General features: G+C 42.7%; 1 protein-coding gene across 5 annotated transcripts in view; it reads right to left on the reverse strand.

Annotated features, from left to right (window-relative positions):
- The window catches only part of LOC135089318 (uncharacterized), an 83,105-nt gene that overhangs the window by 51,423 nt on the left and 7,638 nt on the right, over positions 1-24,044 (reverse strand). For 2 of the 5 annotated variants that reach the window (XM_063984852.1, XM_063984854.1), the window contains exons 2-3: positions 22,651-22,749; positions 19,236-21,208 (exon numbers count right to left, since the gene is read on the reverse strand). In XM_063984852.1, coding sequence (XP_063840922.1) covers positions 19,236-19,857 — 622 coding nt within the window. In that variant the 5' untranslated portion in view covers positions 19,858-21,208; positions 22,651-22,749. Of the gene's footprint in view, positions 1-19,235; positions 21,209-22,650; positions 22,750-22,920; positions 23,072-24,044 lie in introns of those variants that run through there. The other 3 variants (XM_063984853.1, XM_063984851.1, XM_063984855.1) reach the window with 3 other exon arrangements.

Raw genomic sequence — 24,044 nt, forward strand, 5'->3', positions numbered from 1 at the left:
TCCTACGTTTATTTTCCTTTTTTCTCTCTTTTTCCTCCTCTTTTTCTGACAGGCATTAAGTTCTTCCCTTCATTTTCCTCCTCTCTTTTTTTTTTCTCTCTTTATCTCCCACTTCTCCGATTATTAGCTACTTTTTCTCTTTATCTTTTTATTCTTTATTCGTCTATTTTCTCGGTTTTATCTTTTTCCTCCTTTCTTATGTTTTCTTTCTTTTCTCTCTTCTTTAACTACAATTTCTCCTACAATTATTATCTCTCTCTCTCTCTCTCTCTCTCTCTCTCTCTCTCTCTCTCTCTCTCTCTCTCTCTCTCTCTCTCTCATTTTCCTTGTTTTTTTTTCTAATTCTAATTCTTCTCCAGTTGCTCTTTTACAACATTTCGCTTCTTTTTTCCTCCTCCTCCTCCTGCTCCTCCTCATCCTTCCTTTATTCTACATTTTTTGTTTAATTTCCTCTTCTCTTCCTCCTCTTCTTTCTCTTCTATTTCTATCTTCCTCCTTAGTTCCTCTTCCATTCTTCGTTCTTCACTTTCTTCATGTACCGTTTTTCCTCCTCTTCTATTTTTTTTTCCCTCTTGTTTCCTTCCTATCTCTTTCTTCCCAAACCGTTCCTCTACATCCTTTTCTACCACTCATTCCTTCTTCCTTTCCTCTTCATATTCCTTCTCTCCCCCTTCTTTTCTTCCTTTTCATCCCCTCCTATCTCTCACCCTTTGTTTCCAGATCCTTTTTAAACTTCATCTAAAAGTACCTCTCAAACTTCCCCAGTAATTCATCCCCCTCCTTCTTCTCCTCCTTCCGCTCCTCGTCCTCCTCGTTCTCCGCGCGTCAGGCAAGCAAACAGAGGCGTGCATTACGTCACAACATGAAAGAGGAGGCTGCGTGTTTACCGAGCAGCTCATCCACGCGTTTATGAGCCATGAAGCCAAATAAGCCTGGCGCCGCTGATTGTCCACGCCCTTAGCTATGCACACGGCAGATCTCCTCCCCTCGCTACCACCTGCTCGCCCACTCGCCTCTGCTTTGCCTCGCCTCGCCTCGCCTTGCCTCATCTTGTCCTTGGTGGCGTTGGTACTTCGAGGTAGTTGGGTAGAATTGCTAAACACTGATAGCGTGTATGTTTTCGAGGGGGTGTTTGCAAGGTTGGGGTGTATATATATATTTTTTTTGTTTAAGGTTGTTTTCGTGGTTCCAGTGTGGTGTTTGGTTCTTTAATGTTGCTTTCAAGGGTGTTTGCGTGATTCAGTGTGGTTTTGGTTTTTGAAAGGTGCATTTAAAGGTGATTTTAAAGGTGTTTTCGTGATTCCATTGTGTTTTCAAGGGTTTTTTTTTTTTCTTTCTTCGTGATCTCAGTGTGTTTGTTTTGTTTTTTTCAAGGGTGTTTTCATTATTTCAGCGTGTTTTTTCGAAGGTGATTTAATTATTTCAGTTTTTTCAAGGGTGTTTTCATGATTCAGTGTGGTTTTGCTTTTTCAAGGGTGTTTTCAAGGGAGTTTTTCGTGTTGCTTTTGGTTTTCAGACAGATAAAAGAAACGTATGAACATAATAAACTTAAACATCCAGGGAGTTACATTAGGTTAGGTTCCATTAAGTTAGGTTAGGTTAGAAAAAAACTATACGAACATAATTATCTCCGGAGTTTAGGTTAGGTTAAGTTAGCTTAGGTTAAGTTAGGTTAGGTTAGGTTAGATTAGGTTAGGTTAAATTAGGTTAGGTTAAGTTAGGTTAGGTTAGGTTAGATTAGGTTAGGTTAAATTATTTTAGGTTAAGCAAGGTTAGAAAAAACACCCATACGAACAAGATTATCCCCAGAGGGTTAGGTTAGGTTAAGTTAGGTTAGGTTAAATTAGGTTAGGTTAGGTTAAATTAGGTTAGGTTAGGTTAGGTTAGGTTAGGTTAAGCAAGGTTAGAAAAAAAAACGCCCATACGAACACAAATATCTCCAGGGGGGGGTTAAGTTAGGTTAGGTTAGGTTAAGTTAGGTTAGGTTAAATTAGGTTAGGTTAGGTTAGGTTAAATTAGGTTAGGTTAAATTAGGTTAGGTTAAGCTAGGTTAGGTTAGGTTAGGTTAAAAACACCCATACGAACACAGTTATCTCCACGAGGGGTTAGGTTGGGATGTGTTAAGTTACGTTAGGGAAAAAAAAAAAGAAAACACGAACACAGTTATATCCTAGGGGGGGGTTTGGGAATTCTTGAGAACGCCTGAGGGTTTTGAGAATATATGAGTCAATGGACATCTGATACTTTGATTGCACGTCTGGGGTTGTGAGTGGGAGGGTGTGTGAGGATGCGTGGGAGGGTGTGTGGGGGTGTGTGGGAGGGTGTGTGAGGGTGTATGATTTGTCTCACGGCCCCTGTTTCCTGGTGTGTGTGTGTGTGTGTGTGTGTGTGTGTGTGTGTGTGTGTGTGTGTGTGTGTGTGTTCATACTTCTAACGGGTGTTTTCTTTCTCTCTCGATTGTGTATCCTTTTTCTTTCCCGATGGCTTATTCCTCTCTCTCTCTCTCTCTCTCTTCTCTCTCCTCTCTCTCTCTCTCTCTCTCTCTCTCTCTCTCTCTCTCTTAATAAGCCTCGTTCATCTTTTTCTCTGTCCTTTTTCCTACCTCGCTAAGCATATCCGACGTTCTCTCTCTCTCTCTCTCATCGTCTCTCTCTCTCTCTCTCTCTCTCTCTCTCTCTCTCTCTCTCTCTCTCTCTCTCTCTCCCCCCCCGTGACAGTGTCCAGGCAGGGCGGGCGGAGATGGTGTCACAAACAGCCCTTTTCACCCTTATCTAGACACAGACCTGCTGTTCTCTGCTGCAATGGCCACGTGGGGAGAGAGAGAGAGAGAGAGAGAGAGAGAGAGAGAGAGAGAGAGAGAGAGAGATAGAGAGAGAGAGTTAGGAACAGGGTGCGGCAGAGAAAATAAAATTATATGAATATGTTGAGACGTAAGAAAAAAATGGAGAAAAAATAGAGAAATAACAACGGAGAGAGAGAGAGAGAGAGAGAGAGAGAGAGAGAGGAGAAGAGAGAGAGAGAGAGAGAGGAGAGGGAGAGGAGAGAGAGAGAGAGAGGATAATAATGTAACGTGAGAAAGAAAAACTAATACAAGAGATTATATCATAAAATACGAGCAAAGAACAGAGATAATAATAGATAAGAGAGAGAGAGAGAGAGAGGAGAGAGAGGAGAGAGAGAGAGAGAGAGGATGAGAGAGAGAGAGAGAGAGAGAGAGGAGAGAGAGAGAGAGGCATGATGTCACCACCCTTCACACCTCGCTACCGTCCTCGTGTGGCTCAAATCTTCACTTGTTTATTTCATCGTCATGACTTTGGCTTCTCTTTGGTGGTGGTGGTGGTGATGGTGGTGGTGGTGGTGGTGATGGTGGTGGTGGTGGTGTTGGTGGTTGTGTCGTGTCGCCTTGCCTCGCCTCTTCCTCACCTCGCTTCCCTCGCCTCGCCCAGTCCGCTTACTGCCTCATGATTAAACTCTTGCAATACCACTCCCTTCTTCCTTCCTGTCTTGTTTCCTCCCTTCCTTCCTCCCTTCCTTCCTTCCTTGTTCATCTTTAAAACTTGCAATGTTACTTCCTCTTTGTTTTCTTGTTTGTTTGTTTGTTTTCTTTACTTTCTTTCTTGTTTCTTCTATTTCCTTGCTTCATTTTTTCCTTCTTTGTTTTCCTTTCGTCGTTTCTTCTTTCTTTTTCTCTCTTTCTTCTTTCTTCTGTGCTTTTCTTGATTTCTTTCCTTCCTTTCTTGATTTCCTTTCTTTCCTTACCTTTCTTCTTTCTTTATTTATTCCTTCTTTTTTCTTCATTTCTTCTTTTTCCTTCCTTCCTTCCCTTCCTTCTTTCTTGTTTATTTCATTTCTTCTCTCTTTCACTCTCTCCTCCTTTCTTCTTGCTTCCCTATCTTTCTTTCTTTCTTTCTTTCTTTCTTTCTTTCCTTCTTTTTTTCTTTCCTTCTTTTTCTGCTTTATTTCCTTCACTATTTTCTTACTCCATATTGTGTGGTTGTTAGCTAGTTGTGTGAACGAGTGAATGAGCGAGACTTGTGTGTGGCATGAATACGTGTATGAGTGAACGAGCTAGGCTTCAGTCATAAGTGTTAAGTGGAAGTGCGCGGCCTGGCGCCGAGAGATCACCTACCTCCAGCCTTCTGTTCACACCTTCTGTGAATAAAACACCTGCACTGTTACCTGCGTTTCCTGTGCCCCTGCTGGTCAAGAGTCGAACATGGCGCAGTGAGTAGGATCAGGACAAGGCTGCAGTGGGTACGGCGCAGAATGGAGAAGCAGTTGGAGGCGCTGGCTGCCCTGCTAGCGCGACAGTCGGAGCAGAGTCAGGCTCTGCTAGCGCGACAGTCGGAGCAGAGTCAGGCTCGCGAGGAGCGTTTAACCCAGCTGCTGGAGAGAGTGGGGGACACAAGCTCCCAGTCGCACCACGGCGAGCAATGAAGGCGAAACCACAGCCCGCAGCACGTCTACCCAGGGCGCGAGGTTCCCGACGTCCCGCCACCATCATTCCTCACTTAACGGCGTCAGCATCTTTACGTGAGTTCGACACGTGGCGCCATAAGTTTGAAGGATACGTAACCCTCGCCAGGATAGACTGTCTCTCCCTGGCTGAGCAGAGGGCGGCACTCGCTGCTGTCCTAGACGACGAGTGGACCCGTACACTTCGCTACGGGATAAGCTTACCGAGTAGACGCGGAGTTAAGAACCATCCTCGATGCAATGTGTGAGTACCTGCGAAGCCAGCGCAACATCATCATGGATAGAAGAGACTTCTACTCCCGCGTGCAAGAAACGCAAGAAGGTTTTGACGACCTTTTATGTGCTGTTAAGGAAATCGCCAATTTCTGTGACTTTTGCGACCAGTGCATAAACCATCAGCTGCGTGACAGAATTGTCGTTGGGACACGAGACGAAGTGGCTCTGAAACGCATGCTGGAAAACAAGAAACTCACCCTTGAAAACGCCATAGATATTTGCAGAGCATCAGAGAGCGCTAACCAGTGTAGTGCAGTACTAAGGGGCGGCTCTCACTCTTCGAGCCATGGTGTGAACGCTGTCTCGAACTACAGGAAGGGCAGTTTCGGGGGCTCAAGCCCCACGGGCTGTTATCGTTGTGGCAAAAATTGTCGCAGTGACAAAAGGGGATGCCAGGCAATAGATAAAGTGTGTCGTAACTGCGGGAAAAGAGGGCATTTTGCGAGTGTATGTCAGCAGACAGTGAGGAAACGACGAGGAGCTTCGAGGAGTTCCTCAACTGTCTCTCCTCATCGCGGTGCAGGCCCGAGGCGGGGAGCCAGTGCCAGTGTATACCAGCTCTTATCAGGCGTATACACAAAGACGGTGACGGCACGACCTGCGCCCCAGGTGCTCATTACCGCCACACATCCCGCTGGAAGAGACAAGATTACGTGGACTCCTGACTCTGGGGCCGAAACGACCGTTATTGGCCTCGACACGGCAACACTCCTTGGAATCCCGCCCTCCAGCTTGGCGCCCGCTGATGGTGATGGACTTTATGCTGCCGGTAATCACCCCCTCACCTGTGTAGGAACTTTCTCGTCGCACTTGCAACTGGGCGACAGGGAAGCTGAGACTGTTGTGAGCGTGGTGAAGGAGGTGAAGGGGGCGCTGCTTAGCTGGTACGATTCCATCGCTCTCGGAATCCTCCCCGAAGATTTTCCGGCTCAAATCCGACCGCTACGCAGGGAAGAACAGCACACCGGCAACAGCTCCATCGAGTACCCGACCGCCTCGCAGCCACCTCTATCTACGCCCACAGAAGTGATCAGCTGGCCTCATTCCTACGACCCAACGCCACAGCAGCGTGCGGGGCACGCTGCTGCTGTGATCAAGGCCTTTCCCAGCGTCTTCGAAGCAAAGGAAGGTTTACGTGCAATGGCTGGTGGATCCATGGCCATCGAGTTGACAGACGACGCCCTCTCACGTGCTCCAGTACAGGACCCAGTGGAGGAAGAGGATGCTGCTACTTCTGGTGACCTCGACCCTCTCCACTCAGCGGTCATCTCAGCGTTATCTGCCACCAATGAGGACGGCGTCCGCTTAGCACCACTCCAGGATCAGACTGTGGAAATGGTACGTGCCGCAGCAGCAAGAGACGGGGAGTACTGCTTGCTCAAGAACGTCATCATCGAGGGCTTCCCTGATCATTGCCACGACCTCGATCACCGCTTGCGTACGTACTGGCCGGTGCGCAGTCTGCTGGCCGTAGACGACGACCTGGTGGTTTACGGGCCGAGGCTTCTTATTCCTCACAGCCTCCGCCGAGAAACACTAGAGCGACTCCATGACAGTCATCAGGGGATGGAGCGCACCAAGCGACGGGCCCGACAAACGGTGTACTGGCCTGGTATGGACAGAGACGTTGAGAACGTCGTTTCTGGATGCTCACTATGCCGTCCACTCCTACCAAGCCAAGCCAACGAACCTCTCTGGCAGGACACGGACACACCCAGCAGGGGTGTTTGAGTCAGTTTCTGCAGACTACTTCCACGCAGCAGGCCGTACATACCTCGTGTATGTAGATCGCTTGTCTGGGTGGCCTCACGTGTCTGCATGCTCACGTCCAGCATCGGCTGATCAGCTCGTTCGTGTCCTTCGGGGTGTGTTCGCCGACACGGGCGTGCCTGTTCTCCTGAGGACTGACGGTGGACCGCAGTTCACTTCTTCATCGGTACGGCGCTTCCTGGCTCGATGGGGGGTGGAGCATCGTGTATCTTCACCTCATTATCCACGCTCCAATGGTCACGCCGAGGCAGCGGTCAAGTCCGTGAAGAAGCTGATCCTCACGACCACACAGCAGGGACACCTGGACGAGGATGCGTTCGCTCGCGGGTTGCTGGAACTGCGCAACACTCCGAGGGCGGAAGGGCGATCACCAGCACAAGTCCTCTTCGGTCATCCTATGAGGTCCTGTGTCCCGGCTCATCATCGCTCATACGCTCAGCAGTGGCAGCGCGCTGCTGATGAGTGCGACGCCAAGGCAGAGCGACTGAGGAAGAAAGCGAAACTTCGCCACGACGCGTCCGCCCGTACTCTTCCTCTCCTGCACCTCGGTGGCCACGTCGACGTTCAAGATCACACGACAGGCCTCTGGGATCGCCTGGGTGTCATCGTGGCTGTTGGGCGAAGGAGAGACTACCTCATCAAGATGGGCAGCGGTCGCGTGATGTGGCGTAATAGAAGACACCTACGCCCACACAGACCTCTTGCTCCCCTTCCTGTCGAGCAGCACACCGCTCATGGCGGTGCAGCGCTTCAGCATCAGGGTCACGAGGAACACCACCATCCCGGCAGCCCGGAGCATCAGGGTAACGGGGTACACCGTGGCCGAGAGCAACCAGAGCGTCGAAGCAGCCGACAGCGTAGGGAGCCGAGACGACTGCAGGTGCGGTGGCACCGTAGCACCTACGATTAGTCGTACGTGTTCATTGTACGCTGTGTTTGTTTTGTGTATATGTACCGTGTTTTCTGTACTTCAATCATTGTAACTTTGTTTCATGTGTTACGGTAGCCATAACAAAGATAAGGAATCTTCCTTATGTCTCGGGGGAGGTGTGTGGTTGTTAGCTAGTTGTGTGAACGAGTGAATGAGCGAGACTTGTGTGAGGCATGAATACGTGTATGAGTGAACGAGCTAGGCTTCAGTCATAAGTGTTAAGTGGAAGTGCGCGGCCTGGCGCCGAGAGATCACCTACCTCCAGCCTTCTGTTCACACCTTCTGTGAATAAACACCTGCACTGTTACCTGCGTTTCCTGTGCCCCTGCTGGTCAAGAGTCGAACACATATCTTTTTCCTTCAAACGACTCTTTTTACATTTTTCTTCCTTTCTTATCAGTTTTCTTACTACCTTTAAATTTATCTCCCTTCTTTCCTTCCTCCCTTTTTCCTCCTCCTTCCTCTTATCTCCCTCTTTCACTCTCATTTCTTTCTTATTTTCTTCCTTTCCTAGTCCAATTTCTTCCTCCTCCCTATTCCTCCTCCACCTTCTTTTATTCCTTCCTTCCTTCCTTCCTTTCTCTTTTCCTTCCTTCGCTTCTATCCTTCCCTTTTCTCCTCTGAATGCGTTACCTCGCGCCCTTTAATCAATCAGTCAGTCAATCAATCAATTACTTCTGACACTTGGCCGTGAGAAGAATTGAAAGATGAAGATTATTTCCATATCTTGTTATTCCTCTTTTCCTTCCCTTTCTTCAATTCTTCTTTCGTTTATCTTTGTAGTATTTTAATATTTTTTTTTTATCTTTTCTTCTCGTCTTCCTTCACTGTTTCCTTCGTTTATCTCTTCAGTATTTTTGTATCTTTCTGTTTCTCTCTTTTCTTCTCTTCCTTCACTTCTTCCTTCTTTTCCCTTTCCAATATTCTAGTATCTTTGTTCCTCTCTTTTCTTCTCCTCTTCCTTCATTCCTTCTTTCGTTTCTCTTTGTATTATTCTGATATCTTTCTATTCATCTCTTTTCTTCTCCTGTTTCTTCATTCCTTCCTTCGTTTCTTACTATTTCAATATCTTGCTACTTCCTTCTTTCCTTTCTTTCCTTTATTTCTTGTTTCATTTATCTTTGTAATATTCTAAAATTTTACCATTCGTCTCTTTCTTCTCTTCCTTCACTTCTTCCTTCGTTTCTCTTTTCATTATTCTAAAATCTTTTTATTCCCTTCTTTTCTTCTTGCCTTCCTTCACTCCCTGTTTCATTTCTCCTTCCATTATTCTAAAATCTTGTTATTCCTTTCATTTCTTCTCTTTTTTTTACTCTTTATTTTGTTTTACTGTGTACCTTTCTAACATCTTGCTATTCTCCTCTTTTCTTCTCATCTTCTTTTATCCCCTCCTTCTTTTCTCTCGTTTCCTATATGTATTTTCATCCTCTGTTTTCTCTTACTCGTTTCTTTCAATTTCTCTGTTACGTATTTGCTGTTCGTGGAATGAAGAGTAAGAAGTAACACAAAGGAATTATAAATGCAGATTGTGAAAGAGAAAAGGAAGAGCAAAGAAACAGGTTTGAGTGGAGAGAAGAATAAGGAAAAGGTGATTAGGAGAAGTAGAAGAAAGAAAAGAAAGAGATGAGAGAAGAGATGAAGTGAAGATGTAAAAGGGAATGATATGTAAATTGGATATGATGTTGTTGTTCTTGTTGTTGTTGTTGTTGTTGTTGTTGTTGTTGTTGTTGTTGTAATTTTTTCATTCTTCTTTTTTTCTTCTTTTTCTTCTTTTTCTTGGTATTATTTTTTGTTCTTGTTCTTCTTCCTCATTTTATTTTATTTTTTTCTTTCTTTTCCTTTTTTTCTTCTTCTTCTTCCACTGTGTCTGTTCTATTTCAACTTCTCATTACTAGTAGTAGTAGTAGTAGTAGTAGTAGTAGTAGTAGTAGTAGTAGTAGTAGTAGTAGTAGTAGTATCATCGCCATCATCATCATCATCATCATCATCATCATCATCATCATCTTTATCATCACCATCTTTATCATCATTATTCTCCCTGTTCTTTTCCTCACTGTCTTGTACTTATTTTTTTCATCTCCCTTTCTTGTTTATCCCCTCATCTTCCTGCTCATCCTCCACCACCACCTCCTACTCTTCCTCCTCCTGCTTCTCCTCCAGGCCTTCTTATTGGCGATGATGGCAGCGGTGGTGTACGTTGTATATAACCTCCACGACCTCGAAATTATATACGCAATCTCTCAGCTCCCCCACACTATTACTAACTTATACTTGACTCCCACTTGAGCCCAACACAAGACGCCCCTCACACCACTCCCGCCGCAAGCACCACGAGCCTGGCACGCGGTGAAGAATGTTAGCCTCTCCTCTTCCTTATTAAAATTGGTTTGGTGTGAGTGTGTTGGGTAGAGGAGGGTTTGAAGTTAAGTCGAATTTCAAGGTCTTTTTTTTATTTTTATTTTATTTTTTTTTTCCTAGGGGAGTTGATGGTGAGTGAGTGAGTGTGTGAAGCAGTTGTGTTTTTCTTTCTTTTTTTCATTTTGTTTATCGTTTTGTCTTTGTTCACGTCACAGGAGGGAGGAAGTACAGGAGCAGCCGCGGAGTTCCAGAGTACGGTACAGAAGGAAGGGGTTAGCGAATGGGTGAGATAGATTACTTACAGGGGTGTTTTAATGATCCTCTCTTGAAACATCCCTATTCCTTCTTCCAAGTTCTCTCTCTCTCTCTCTCTCTCTCTCTCTCTCTCTCTCTCTCTCTCTCTCTCTCTCTCTCTCTCTCTCTCTCTCTCTCTCTCTCTCTCTCTCTCTTTATTCCATCTTTATCTTTACTTTTGTGTTCTATCTTCAGTCTTTCATTATTTTTTTCTTCTTTTTTTTTTGTCTGTTTATTTTTTTTTATCTTTGTGCAGTGCTTCAGTCTTTCATTATTCTTTTCTTTTTTTTATTTTTTGTCTCTATTCCATCTTTATCTTTTATCTTCTATCTTCAGTCTCTCATTAACTTTCTTCTTCTTTTTTTCTCTTTATTCCATATATATCTACGCCTTCTGTCTTTACCCTCCCATTATTTTTCATCATTTTATGCACAAGGGAGATAAACTAAACCAAAAACAAATTGAAAAAAAAGAAAAAGACCAGGTAACTATATTTCACCCCTTAAGAAAACAAATTAAAAAAAAAAGGAAAGAAAAAAACAGCTTAATAGATGAAGGAGTTTAAGTATGAAGTTGCCTTGAAATTCCTCTCTTAATGAAAGTCGAGTTTCAGGAGGGAGTAAATAAGGAAGGGGGACAGAGGAGAGAGACACAAGTGCAGCGTATCTGTCTTTACCCGAGTGTCTCATTACGAACCTTCATGCCTGCACACTGCGCTCTAAATTCCTTCAAGTGCATAAGCTGACTCCACACTGAATACGTTCATTAACCTTTCGTTCTTACTGCTTATTTGTTTGTCTTTTATTATACTGTGGCGTTAGAGCAATGCAGTGAACATGAGGGAAGGTTCGGGAAGTGTTAAGCAATGTTCATATGTGTCATTGAAGTTAACGTGACTGGAAAAGTAAAGGGAATAAAAAGTTAATTTTATTGAAAAAAAAAAAAAATGCAAATAATCAAAAAGTAAACACGACTGAAGTAACTAAACTCGATTGAAAAAAATGAATAAATAAACATGATTAAAAAAAAGTATACAGTTGGAAAAATAAATAGTTAAAAGTAAGCACGACTGAAATAATAAACACGACTGAAAAAAAAAGTAAACACGACTGAGATTTTGAAAGAGTAAACAATCTTGAAAAAGTAAACACTATTAAAAAAAAAAAGGGGGGGAAACAAGACTCAAAAGTAACCATAACAAAAAAGTAAACAAGCATGAAAAAGTAACATTATTGAAAAAAAAAAGGAAACAAGACTCAAAAATAAATATAACAGAAAAGTAAACAGCTTGAACAAAAAAAAGTAAACAAGAACCAAAAAAGTAAACACGTAGATATAAAAAAAAAACACAATCGGGAAACTAAACAGAACTAGAAAATAAACTCAATCAAAAAGACAAAAAAAAAAAAAAACACACAACTGAAGCAAACAAGAAAAAACACAAACTATTATAAAAAATCACAAAGTGGCCCACCCAAGCATCTTTAAGAGGACGCAGCATCAGAAGCATCATATAAACTCAAGACAGCAGGATCATGTTAAGTCTCCGCTCTTCTTTTAACACCACGATGCATAATGAGTCAGTGGCGCGCGCACACACACACACACACACACACACACACACACACACACACACAGACAGACAGACAGACAGACACAGACACACACACACGAGGAAACCCAGTCAGGATAATGAGACAAGTGCGTCATGGTCTAAAGATGCAGAGAGAGAGGGAGAGGGAGGGAAAGGAAACGCATCTTTATCAAAATCTTGTTACTTCGTTTTACTTAACTCTCCTTCTGTTTCGTTCTTCTGTTTCTTTTCTTTCTTTCTTTCTTTCTGTCTCTCTTCTTTGTATTTTAATATTTGTTTCTCTACCAGTGTCATTTTACTGTTCTGTTGTTGTTGTTGTTGTTGTTGTTGTTGTTGTTGTTGATGTACTTATTTCATGCCTTTTAATCTTTATATTTATTTCTCTATCTATTTATTCAATTTATTACAAGGAAAAAATAAAGCTACTTTTTGCCTGTAAGGAAGTGTAATCACCTTAACTCTATTCATTCAATTACTTTTTTTTTCACTGTTATCTTCAACTGTAATGCTATTGACTGTAATACTTTATTGATTTCCTTTCACTAACCATCAACTGTAATTACTTTCACTGTAATCTTCTAAATGAGGTAACGCTTTTGATTGTAATACTTCTGACTGTAACCTATCGAGACGGTAAGCATTAGATTATTTTTACTTTTTGTGTGTAATCTTAACTGTAATCCTCTTGACCCTAATCCTTATAGCTACAATAATCTTAGTTACTATTTTTATTCTAATTCTCTTGACAAATCCTTGCAACTGTAATCTTTTAATTTTCTGTCGATTGAGTTCAACAGTACCACTACTTCAAGACGTGACGAGGTGAGGTGACAGGTGAAAAAGAGGGTGTGAGAACGAAGGATGTGAGAAAGCATAAGAGAGAGAGAGAGAGAGAGAGAGAGAGAGAGAGAGAGAGAGAGAGAGAGAGAGAGAGAGAGAGAGAGAGAGAGAGAGGAGAGAGAGAGAGATGAACGAGAAACATGCATGCATCTACGTGATAACCTCCTCCTACTCCTCCTCCACTACCTCTTCCTCCTCCTCCTCCTCCTCCTCCTCCTCCTTCCTCCCCCTCCTGCGGTGCTTGACCCAACGAGGCACTGTGCCGCACTTTGCCAATAAGGAATGTGGCACAGTTGTTGCATCGCCTCCTGAGTGACTAACTTGTCACATCCCTCCCTCACCCCTCCTCACCGTTATATTTCCACCCCTTCCCTGTTATATATATACACCCCCCTGTTATATTCCTCCTATTAAATAAATGAAGTTGTATATATTTTTTTTCTTTTCTTCTTGTTTTCTTTTCTTTTCTTTTATATCACTTATTTCAGCTTTCCTCCTCCTTATAATCTCCATCCTTTTCTCTTCTCTTCTCTATCACATTTACACTCAGTTCTTTTATTTTACCTCGTAAGTAAATAGTCACTTTTTTATCTTCTTGTTTTCCGTCTTTTATTTTTATTTATCACTTCATTATCACTTTTCCTACTTCTTTCTTTCTTTCTTTCCTTCGTTCCTTCCCTCCTTTATTTTACCTTCACCTCCCTTCTTTACATCATTCCCTCTACTTCCTTGCTTTATCTTGATCTTCCTCTCATTTCTTCCTCTCATTCCTTCCTTCCTGTCTTTATCCTTGCTTTCCTCATGTCTTTTCTTCACTCTTGCCACATCTCTTCAATTCCTTTCTCCCTCAAATATATTCCTCTCTTTCTGTGCCACTTCTCAATTCTCTTCTACGTTTTTCCCTTTCATCTTTCACTTTTCTCTTTTTTTTTTCTTGTTTCATCATATTTCTTCACTCTCACTCACGAAAAATGTTGCACCATCTTCTCTCTCTCTCTCTCTCTCTCTCTCTCTCTCTCTCTCTCTCTCTCTCTCTCTCTCTCTCTCTCTCTCTCTCTCTCTCTCTGGTTGCAACAAATTATATTCTTCCAACTAACTAAGAGAGAGAGAGAGAGAGAGAGAGAGAGAGAGAGAGAGAGAGAGAGAGAGAGAGAGAGAGAGAGAGAGAGAGAGAGAGAGAGAGAGAGAGAGAGAGAGAGAGAGAGAGAGAGAGGAATGGGACTTTTAATTACAAAAAATAAAACTGAAATAAAAAAATAAAAAAAGGACTTCCCAGAATATTTCGTAAGATGGACAAGATTATTTTTTACATATATTTTTTTTTAATGTGGCTGTTGAAAAAATAGGGAGAAAAAAAAAAGAGAGAAAGAAGCAAGGAGGAGGAAGAACAGATGTACGATGAAGATAACAACGAAAGAGGAGGAGGAGGAGGAGGACGAGGAAGAAGAAGAAGAAGAAAAGGAGGAGGAAGGAAGAAGTCGTTTTCTGAGGAGTGGAGGAGAAGAAAAGGATAAACAAACAGGAGGATGAGGAGGAGGAGGAGGAGGAGGAGGAGGAGGGAGGAGGAGGAGGAGGAGGAGGAGGAGGAGGAGGAGGTAAGTCTTCTCAGTGACCTTCGCACAGACTCCTTCACCCTCATTCTTCTCCTCAGAGTCATGATTACCAAGGAAACTTAACGATATTTACAACCACTGTTAGCGTCTACCAGTAAGTGCCTCCCCCTCCCCACTCTCTCTCTCTCTCTCTCTCTCTCTCTCTCTCTCTCTCTCTCTCTCTCTCTCTCTCTCTCTCTCTCTCTCTCTGCGCCTAACATACTAGTCCCTTTATTTGTGTGTGCGTGTGTGTGTGTGTGTGTGTGTGTGTTTTGGTATCATTTATATCGTTTAATTTTTCGCCTATCATACTACACAGTGTTATCTCTCTCTCTCTCTCTCTCTCTCTCTCTCTCTCTCTCTCTCTCTCTCTCTCTCTCTCTCTCTCTCTCTCTCTCTCTCTCATCTCTCTCTCTCTCTCTCTCTCTCTCTCTCTCTCTCTCATCTTCGTCATCGTTAACTGCGAAAACATAAGTAAATAGATAAACAGTTTTTCTTTCTTTATCTTTTATCTTCATCTTTATCACTTCTTTCGTAAAATGCTTTCATTATATCGTGAATTGCATATTTTTCTAACGTTTTCTTTCAGCCCTTTCACTTTGCCAGTATTGTTATTATCATTATTAACAATACGAGGAGTTCTGGGCACGTGAAGAGGAGAGACGAGGAGGTGGAGGAGGAGAAGAAGGAGGAGGAGGAAGAGGAGAAGGAAGCTGGGAATGGACTAATCCGGCAGGAGAAAGAAAGAACTAAAAGTAGGCTATAAATACAGTGAAAGACATGCTTGTAATGGAGAGAGGAAGATTGAGGGAAAGTTTATTGGTGCAGTGAAAGACAAGGTTGCAATGGGGAGAGGAAGAATGAGAGAAGGTTTATGGGTGCAGTGAAAGACAAGGTTGCAATGGGGAGAGGAAGAACCAAGAGAAGGATTATGGGTGCATTAAAAAGATATATTTGTAAAGGATGTGACTGAAGAAGGAGTAGAAGTGTGTTACTCCTTTTATTTCTCTTGTCATTTCATCACATTTCTCCACTCGCTCACTCACGAAGAATATTGCACCATATCTCTCTCTCTCTCTCTCTCTCTCTCTCTCTCTCTCTCTCTCTCTCTCTCTCTCTCTCTCTCTCTCTCTCTCAAGGAATAATGCATTGTTACTGGGCTGAACAAACAAGCAGTGGTATTGATTTCTTTGCCTGGGGACACACGTATTCAAGGAACCTCACTCGGCTGCAAGGTACGAGTATAAACATGAGCTGGGCATTATATTAACTAACCATCATCACAATAATCTTTTACTCCTGCATTTTTTGTCGAGATTATTTTCTTCAAAGGCCGCACATATTATTATTATTAGTCAGGTTCTCTCAGGTGGTTTTGCTGGACCTGTTGATGATGCGGGATTCTTGTTGAACTATCAGTAAAAGAGAAAAAGACTTGAAAACGCCAATATTTTTTTTTTTTTTTCAATCAAACCTGTTAAAAATAGTCAAGGTAAGACGTCGGAAAGTTTGATGGTATATAAAAAAAAAAATAGATATGTAGATAGATAGATACATAGATAGATAGACACACAGATAGATAGATAAGTAGATAGACATATAGATAGATAAGTAGGTAGATAGATAGACATATGGACAGACAGATAGATAGATAGATAGATAGATAGATAGATAGATAGACAGATAGGCAGATAGAAAGACAGACAGATAGATAGATAGACAGATAAATAAATAGATACACAAATACACAGATTGACACATGGAAAGAAGTTACAGCAGATCAATAGGTTAATAAAATGAGTTGTATTCTCACAAACGTTCTTCTAATCGCTGATACGGAAATCTTGTCAAACTATCAACAGAACCATCAAAAATAACTCAACTGAAAACCTCAATAGCTCCCCCCTACAGTCAGTTAAAATACCACCCCTGTATATAGAGAACATTGCAGCGCTTTCTTCTTCTTCTTCTTCTGCTGCATACTCGTATCAACAGAAAACGTGCTACCCTTCAGTAAGCGCCGAGTCTCCGTGCAAGAAGCAAATCACTTACCATCCTCGCTAGTTTTTTTTTTCTTTTTTTTTTCTTTTTTTGCTGATAACTCTTGATACAGCAGGAATGTGTGGAATGTCGTTAATGTTTGGGGAAGTTACCGCGTTGATTGATGGTGTTTTTTTTATCTGCAAATTCGATCTCTTTGCTGTGAAAATGTGAGACAGGCTGAGACAGAGAGACAGGGAAGACAGATAGACAGACTTAATGTTCATAGTAATGTAGATGTTAAGTAGTGGTGGTAGTAGTGGGTTAGTAGTAGTAGTAGTAGTAGTAGTAGTAGTAGTAGTAGTAGTAGTGGTGGTGGTGGTAGTAGTAGTGGTGTTCTTGTTATTATTGTTGTTTTTCCTATTATTATTATCATTATTATTATTATTATTATTATTATTATTATTATTACTATTATTAAACTATTATCTTCATACGTTACTTTTATACAAACATACTGACTCTCCCTCTCTTTTTTTTTTCCTTCTTTTGATTAATATTCTCTTATCTTTTACACATTAGACAGCTATTAATGCTTCGTAAACGCCTACACACACACACACACACACACACACACACACACACACACACACACACACACACACACACACACACACACCAAGGCCGACCTCAAAATAAATACCAAACACAATCCGCCAGACAGTAAACCTGTTCTCGTGCCGCCGTGAACTAACTTGTAATTACACCTGCTGCTTCCCTCTTCCTGGCGTGTGATACCTGAGGCTTGCGTAACTGTGGTGGTGGTGGTGGTGGTGGTGATGGTGGTGGTGGTGGTGGTGGTGGTGATGGTGATGGTGGTGGTGATACTAACAGGAACAATAACAACAACAGCAATAACAATAACAACAACAACAACAACAACAACAACAACAACAACAACAACAACAACAACAACAATGATAATGATAATAATAATAATAATAATAATAATAAAATAAGAAGAAGAAGAAGAAGAAGAAGAAGGAAGAGGAGGAGGAAAAGATGAAAAGAAGAAGATGAAGAAGCAGCAGCAGCCGTAGCAGCAGCAACACCACCACCACCACCACCATCACCACCACCACCAGTAGCAGCAGCAGCAGTAGCAGTAGTAGCAGCAGCAGTAGTAGCAGCAGTCAGGATAGCAGCATCACCACACTACCACACCAACAACACCCACACCAGTAGCAACAGTAGCACCACCACCACCACCACCACCACCACCACCACTGAGCTATCGATTGCCACCAGACGCAGAAAAACCCGCAACAAAAAGATGCAGAGACTAACAAATGAAACCCAAAACTGAGACGCCCGGCCAGACAGACAGACAGACGAACATCGCGTGTACGTATAGAGTGTGTGCGTGTGTGTGCGCGTGTGGGTGTGTACGTGGGTGTGTCCTGGTTGCCTAATGTTCCGGTAAATCTTGATAAGCACAGTACACCCGCCACACTTAACACTACACTCTGCTACACCCAGCCACATTAGCTCTGCCTCGCTAGGGTACGTGAGACAAAACACTGTCACCTTGAAGTCGGCGAAAGAAAAACAGATAAAAACGGGATCTTTCTTTCTTTCTTCCCTGTGTACTGTATGTGTGTGTGTGAAGGGGGTCTCTCTCTCTCTCTCTCTCTCTCTCTCTCTCTCTCTCTCTCTCTCTCTCTCTCTCTCGTAAATGTTTTCAGGGAATAAATTAAATTGTTGCATGGTTTGTTTGTTTTTTTATGTTTGCTCTCTCTCTCTCTCTCTCTCTCTCTCTCTCTCTCTCTCTCTCTCTCTCTCTCTCTCTCTCTCTCTCTCTCTCTCTCTCTCTCTCTCTCTCTCTCTCTCTCTCTCTCTCTCTCTCTCTCTCACTTTATAAAAATCATCAGTTATATACTTCCTGCTTAGTAACACTCTCTCTCTCTCTCTCTCTCTCTCTCTCTCTCTCTCTCTCTCTCTCTCTCTCTCTCTCTCTCTCTCTCTCTCTCTCTAGGAACAAATTAAGTTACTGCATGAATTTCTACACAGTTGCTTAAGCTTTTTAGTGTCGCTTTTCCTCGAGTCCTGCAACACAACAAGCCTCACACGTGTACGTTAGAGTCCGCTTTGCCCTTTTCTTCAGCTTGTACTGGGCTTGAATTGTTAGATTACAGGCACACGTGGAGGGGGGAGGCTTTTTGTGTGTCATTCTTCTCGCTAGTGGTGGTATTATCTCGCCCTCCCGCCCGCCCACACACACACACACACACTTATACACAGATATACATATGCACACACACACACACATTTAAAGGCATGATTTACGTGCTTTCTTTTCTTTCCTTCTCTTTTTTCCACATTTAGGGTTCAATATACACTAAATTCGTAATAGATTCGTCCTTTTTAGTTTTTTTTTTTTCCCTCCCTTTAAGTCTAGGTAGTGTGAATAATATCAAGTATATAATTAAGTACTATTTTTCTTCATCTTTTTTTTTTATCACTAATGTACGGTAAAAAGTGTCCATTTATTTATCTATTTACTTTTTTTTTTTTTTTTGCCTTTAAGTTCTAAAGAGTGCTAAGTATAATTCTTTCACTGCTATGATCGTCCTCTAAAAAATAAATAAATAAACAAATAAAATGTGTAGCAATGAAAGAGTCAATACACAAACACACAACTGTATAGAAAACCACATTGGATGCGGTTCTCTTATCTTTAGGCGGCTTAGTGTCAAGGAATGCATAAGGAAGGTAAGGAAGGAAAGAAAAAAATAAATAAAATAGAATAAAGTGAAGCAGTGAAAGAGTTAGTACACACACACACACACACACACACACACGTACTGAGGACCATAATAAAAAGCTTTCTCTTATCTTTAGGCAGTATTCAGTATCAAGGAATGCATAGAAAAGGTAAAGAAGTAAAGATGAAAGAAAATTTTGCAGTAGAATAATATCAAGAACCATAATAAACACCTTTCTCTTAATTCCAAGTGGAGTTCAATAACATAGAATACACAGGAGACATAACACCAATCCCACACCCGAACAGAACACCTTTTATCTACACCCCATGCATAGAGAAGACAAGCAGAGTACTCACGTTGGTTGGGAGACGCGTACTGCCAGTGTCCAGCCTGCATATCCCCACTCTTGCGGTACTTCTTGGCGCCCCACTCATACGTCCTATTCCTCCTGTAGAACTTCTTAGCCTGCCTGTTCTTCCACTTCCTCCTCCGCCCCTTGTGCTTCCTGTTCCTCCTCGCGTTATGTGGTCTCCGCTTTCCCTTCCTCGCGGCTGAGTTGTCCATTTTCCGCCACTTGTGTACGTCAGGGAGCACTGTTACAACTTCCGGTCTTCCCATGATCATATTATCGGTTTCCTCATCGTTCGTGTCATTCCCTTCACTCCGTCCTATCATATTTATCATTCTGTCACCGGGTTCCTGCCTCTCACTCTCCTCTGTTATTGTCATCTCCTCATCATCGTTGCTGTCATGTCTTTCATTCTGTTCTATCATCTTCATCACTTCGTTACTCGTTTCGTGTCTCTCCTTCTCCTCCTTTTCCTCTTCTACTTCCAGATGCGTGACTCCTTCAGGGCTGGTCTCCGCTTCGACTGCTGGAATGGTCGAGTGGACAGTCACACCGCCTTCTTGTGTCGCCACCACCACCGCCACAGCCGCCATCAACACCAACACGTGATCAAACATCGTGAATTTCATCTTAGTACTTGATTCACTTGTTCTGGTTCAGTATTTCACTTGCTCACTTATCTCAGTCCACTGTCTGCATCACAGTTTCCCTCCGTTAGTCACTTAGGGAGAGTTTACGTACAGTTTTCTTGCTTCGAGGCTACGAGTCCTTGATTCTAAGTTCCCAGCTCTTGATTAAATAATACTGTAGTTTATCACTAAGTTTTTTTATAAGAGTTTTGTTTTGCTTAATTGTTTGTCTGTTGGAATTTTTTACTTTGTTTGTTTGTTTGATTGGTTCTCAGTTATTTTTTTTATTTTGTGTTCCGAAGCTCCGAGTCCCGAACAATACAACGAAGCTCTCACTGGTCTTACTCAAACACAATTCCAATTTCTTATCTCATTTCATAAACTTCAGTATGCAGACTTCAATCAATCAGTCAGTATGAGTCCACGTACAATTTTGTCTTGATCCGAGGCTCCGAGTCTTTCAAGTTAAGTTCCACTACTACTAATCTCAACCTTGACGCTAGTTTTACCAATAAACACAAAGAAGACTTGAAATGGACTCTTTTAGAAAACAAGATTCGAAAGTTGCCTTACTCCGGAGCTTCGAACCCTCAAGCAATCCCACGGAGCTTCACTGTTCCTCAACCTGAACCCTGGTGCAGCTCGCGAGGGTACGGAGGAAAGAGAAAACCGCGGCGAGGCGTCACAAGGATATCAGGGTTTTAAAGCTACACCACAAACCACCTCTTAAATCCTGATAGACCCTGATAATGGAGATAGGAAGGGATGGTCTGCCTAACAGCTTGGCGCCACAGCAACAAGGTCATATGAGGCCGACGAATTGCAGGAAGTGATAAGACGCCACAACGATATAAGTTTTTTTCTCTATTTTTCTCAAGTAATCCCTCAAATCTTCTCCTGAGTCCTCATGTTTGTGAGGATACGGAGGAGAGAGGCTAGGGTAAGGCGCCACTATAATTCCAAGTTTCTCCCCGTCTTTTTCAGGTAATCCTTCAAATATTCCTTTAAATCGCAATGTGAGGATAAGGAGAGAGGCTGGGTTAAGGCACTACAGTAATATTCTTTTTTTCTAATTAATTCCTCAGATCTCAACTTTAAATCCTGATGTTTGTGAGGATACGGAGCAGAGAGGCTAGAGTACGACGCTACAATGATATTTTTTTTTTCATTTATTTCTAGGTAATCCTTCAAATTTTCACTCTTAAACCCCAATATTGTGAGGATTCTGAGGAGGGAGGGCAGAGTAAGGCACCACAATGGTCTCTCAGGGCTGTGATGGGTGGCGCTCCTGCAGATTAGGGACACCACCGCCAGCCCTCAGGCGTGAAGGGCGGGCACCATCACTCGGCACCTGCAGGAGAGAGAGGGAGTATTAGGACCAGTTAGGAGTGTCATCAATCATCACCTTCATAAACAAAATGTCTGTCTTTTTTGGCGTGGAGCTCGAGGTAAAATAATTGTCTTTTTTTTTTCTCTTATTTGAAGCAGAAGGGAAGAGGAAGTGTAGTGGGAATGTCAGTAATGGTCACTTTCATACACAAAATGCCCGGTTTTTTTTTTTTTTTCTCTACTTATTGAGAAGCTGAGATGAATAACTGTATTCTTTTCTTATTTGAAGCAGGAGGGAAGAGGAAGTGTTGGGAAGAGTTAAGAACCTCATCAATCAAACGTCATCTTTATAAACAAAATGCCTAAGATTTTATTTTTTCTCCTTCTTGGGAAATCGAGGGGAACAACTGTCTCATCTTCTCATTCACAGCAGGAAAGTTGCGGCGAATTTTTAGGTCACACATTGTAAGCAGAGCAAAGACAACTGTACTCGTGGTAGCATCATGATTTGAAAAAAAGTTTATCTACGCTAGGAATCAAAAAAATCTCCAAAAGGAACGACTAAGGCAGTTTATTTATGAGGGTGACGCAAGTGAGAATACTGTAAGTCTGGGTCTGCATTTTGAAACGTCTTGTTCTCTCATCAGAGGTGATTCATCGTGTTTTCGCGACTGTTTCTTCTCACTGATGATGCAGAACCCTCTTTGAACTATCATTAAAAACACATGAACATCCTAAAAACCCAAAAATTCCTACTAAAACCTATTATAGATGCAGAATCTTTATTAAACTCTCCAAACCATCAAGAAAACACCCTTGAAAAATCCCAATAACTTCTACTAGAGCCCACTGAACGTAAACAATCCTTGATAAACTCCCCAGAATCACAAAAAAAAAAGAACACACCCTTGAAATCTGAAAACAACTTCCTCTTGAACCCCTTAAAAGTTGTCGAGATTAGACACTGAAACATTTACGGACGCGAACCTAAATGAAAATAAATAAATACCTCAACACACGATTCCGGGAGGTGACATAATACCAGCAAGAGATGAGAGGCTGACAAGATGGAGGCCACTGGAGGTCGAGAGAGAGAGAGAGAGAGAGAGAGAGAGAGAGAGAGAGAGAGAGAGAGAGAGAGAGAGAGAGAGAATCACGATGAGAGGGCGTAAAAGAATAATATGATGACAAAGTGAGATAGATGTAAAAAAAGTAGAGAGAGAGAGAGAGAGAGAGAGAGAGAGAGAGAGAGAGAGAGAGAGAGAGAGAGAGAGAGAGAGAGAGAGAATGTTCTGAAGCAAGTATATTCATAATTTCGCTTTGGCAATCACCCTGAAGGAAACTGCTCGACTCATTCATTAGTGGTAAGGAGAGGTAAGAAGGGAGGATTGGGGAGGTAACAGAGGTCTCCCTATCACTAGTGAATGGGTCGAGGGAAGTTCACTACCAGTGTTTTGGACTTACTATCTCGACCAGCATTGGCAACGCGAAGTGGACCTCGCAGGAGTGTGGCCAATTGTACATGGAGACTCTCCCTGCCTGTCTACACGGTGACGTGCCTGTCTGGGCAATGGTAAGAAACAATGAGGTTAATAATAATTGGCGGAAAAGACCGTGGTGTCACACACGTCATCACACCTCATGGACTGACCATGCGCACTACCCTGCCTGTCAAAAACTAACACACACACACACACACACACTACATGTACAGTAGATGACTCTGGCCACTACCTCATTAAACGTCACCTCAGCACAGGCGTGAGGGAGTAACTTGCAGGTCACATCAATCGACATCTGTGGACCACCGCTTGTATTTCAGAGAACCAAACCCGAACTATGGCAGGTCATTCCTGTCCGCTTCTCCATTAAACCGTCTTGGCATGTGGCCTGATAAGTAGTTCACACTCATTTGCTGTAACTGTCGTTTAAGTACACTTCTGAATAGCGTGATATACTACATTTCTCATTGAATTTCCCCGCGACACTCGTAAACCTGAAAAATAATGCATTAAAGACTTGTATGACCTGACTGCCTCAATACCAAGTGATTGCAAACCACCGTGAAGACACTAAAACTAATCCAGAATAAACTCACCTCTCTCTCTCTCTCTCTCTCTCTCTCTCTCTCTCTCTCTCTCTTTCTCTCTCTCTCTCTCTCTCTCCACCATAATGCTAACTATTAATACAGTGTTGAGGTATCGGAGGTAAGCGTGTGGGTGAGTGCGGCGCGGCTGGCTGAGGGACCGTGTGGGCGTCAAAGGTATCAAGGCTGCAGGGAGAGGGAGGGGATAGGAAGTGGGAGTCTTTTATTACTCGTACTTCCTATAGCAAGCAGGTAAGGGGCGAGGGAGTACCCAGATTATATATGCCGTCGAGAAAGGGCCTTAATATGAGGGTGTGTCCGGCGAGGGTAGGTAAGAAAAAGAGAGAGAGAGAGAGAGAGAGAGAGAGAGAGAGAGAGAGAGAGAGAGAGAGAGAGAGAGAGAGAGAGAGAGAGAATCAGGATGAGAAGGCGTAAAAGAGAATATGATGATGACAACGTGAGATAAAGATAAAAAAAAATGTAAAAAAAGACATACGAAGAGAGAGAGAGAGAGAGAGAGAGAGAGAGAGAGAGAGAGAGAGAGAGAGAGAGAGAGAGAGAGAGAGAGAGAGAGCAGTGAAAATAAATACTTGAGAATTCCAATACTGTTTTGTCATCTTCGTGCAACCTCACAAATTTTGTCGAAGAGGAGGAGGAGGAGGAGGAGGAGGAGGAGGAGGAGGAGGGAAGGAAAAAAACGTGATGGTGAGAGGTTCAGAGGGGAGCTGGGAAGGGAAAGAATGCCAGGAATGTGTAGGAAGAGGAAGAAAAA

This window comes from Scylla paramamosain, chromosome 32 (assembly GCF_035594125.1).
Source record: "Scylla paramamosain isolate STU-SP2022 chromosome 32, ASM3559412v1, whole genome shotgun sequence".
NCBI classification, from domain to species: domain Eukaryota; kingdom Metazoa; phylum Arthropoda; class Malacostraca; order Decapoda; family Portunidae; genus Scylla; species Scylla paramamosain.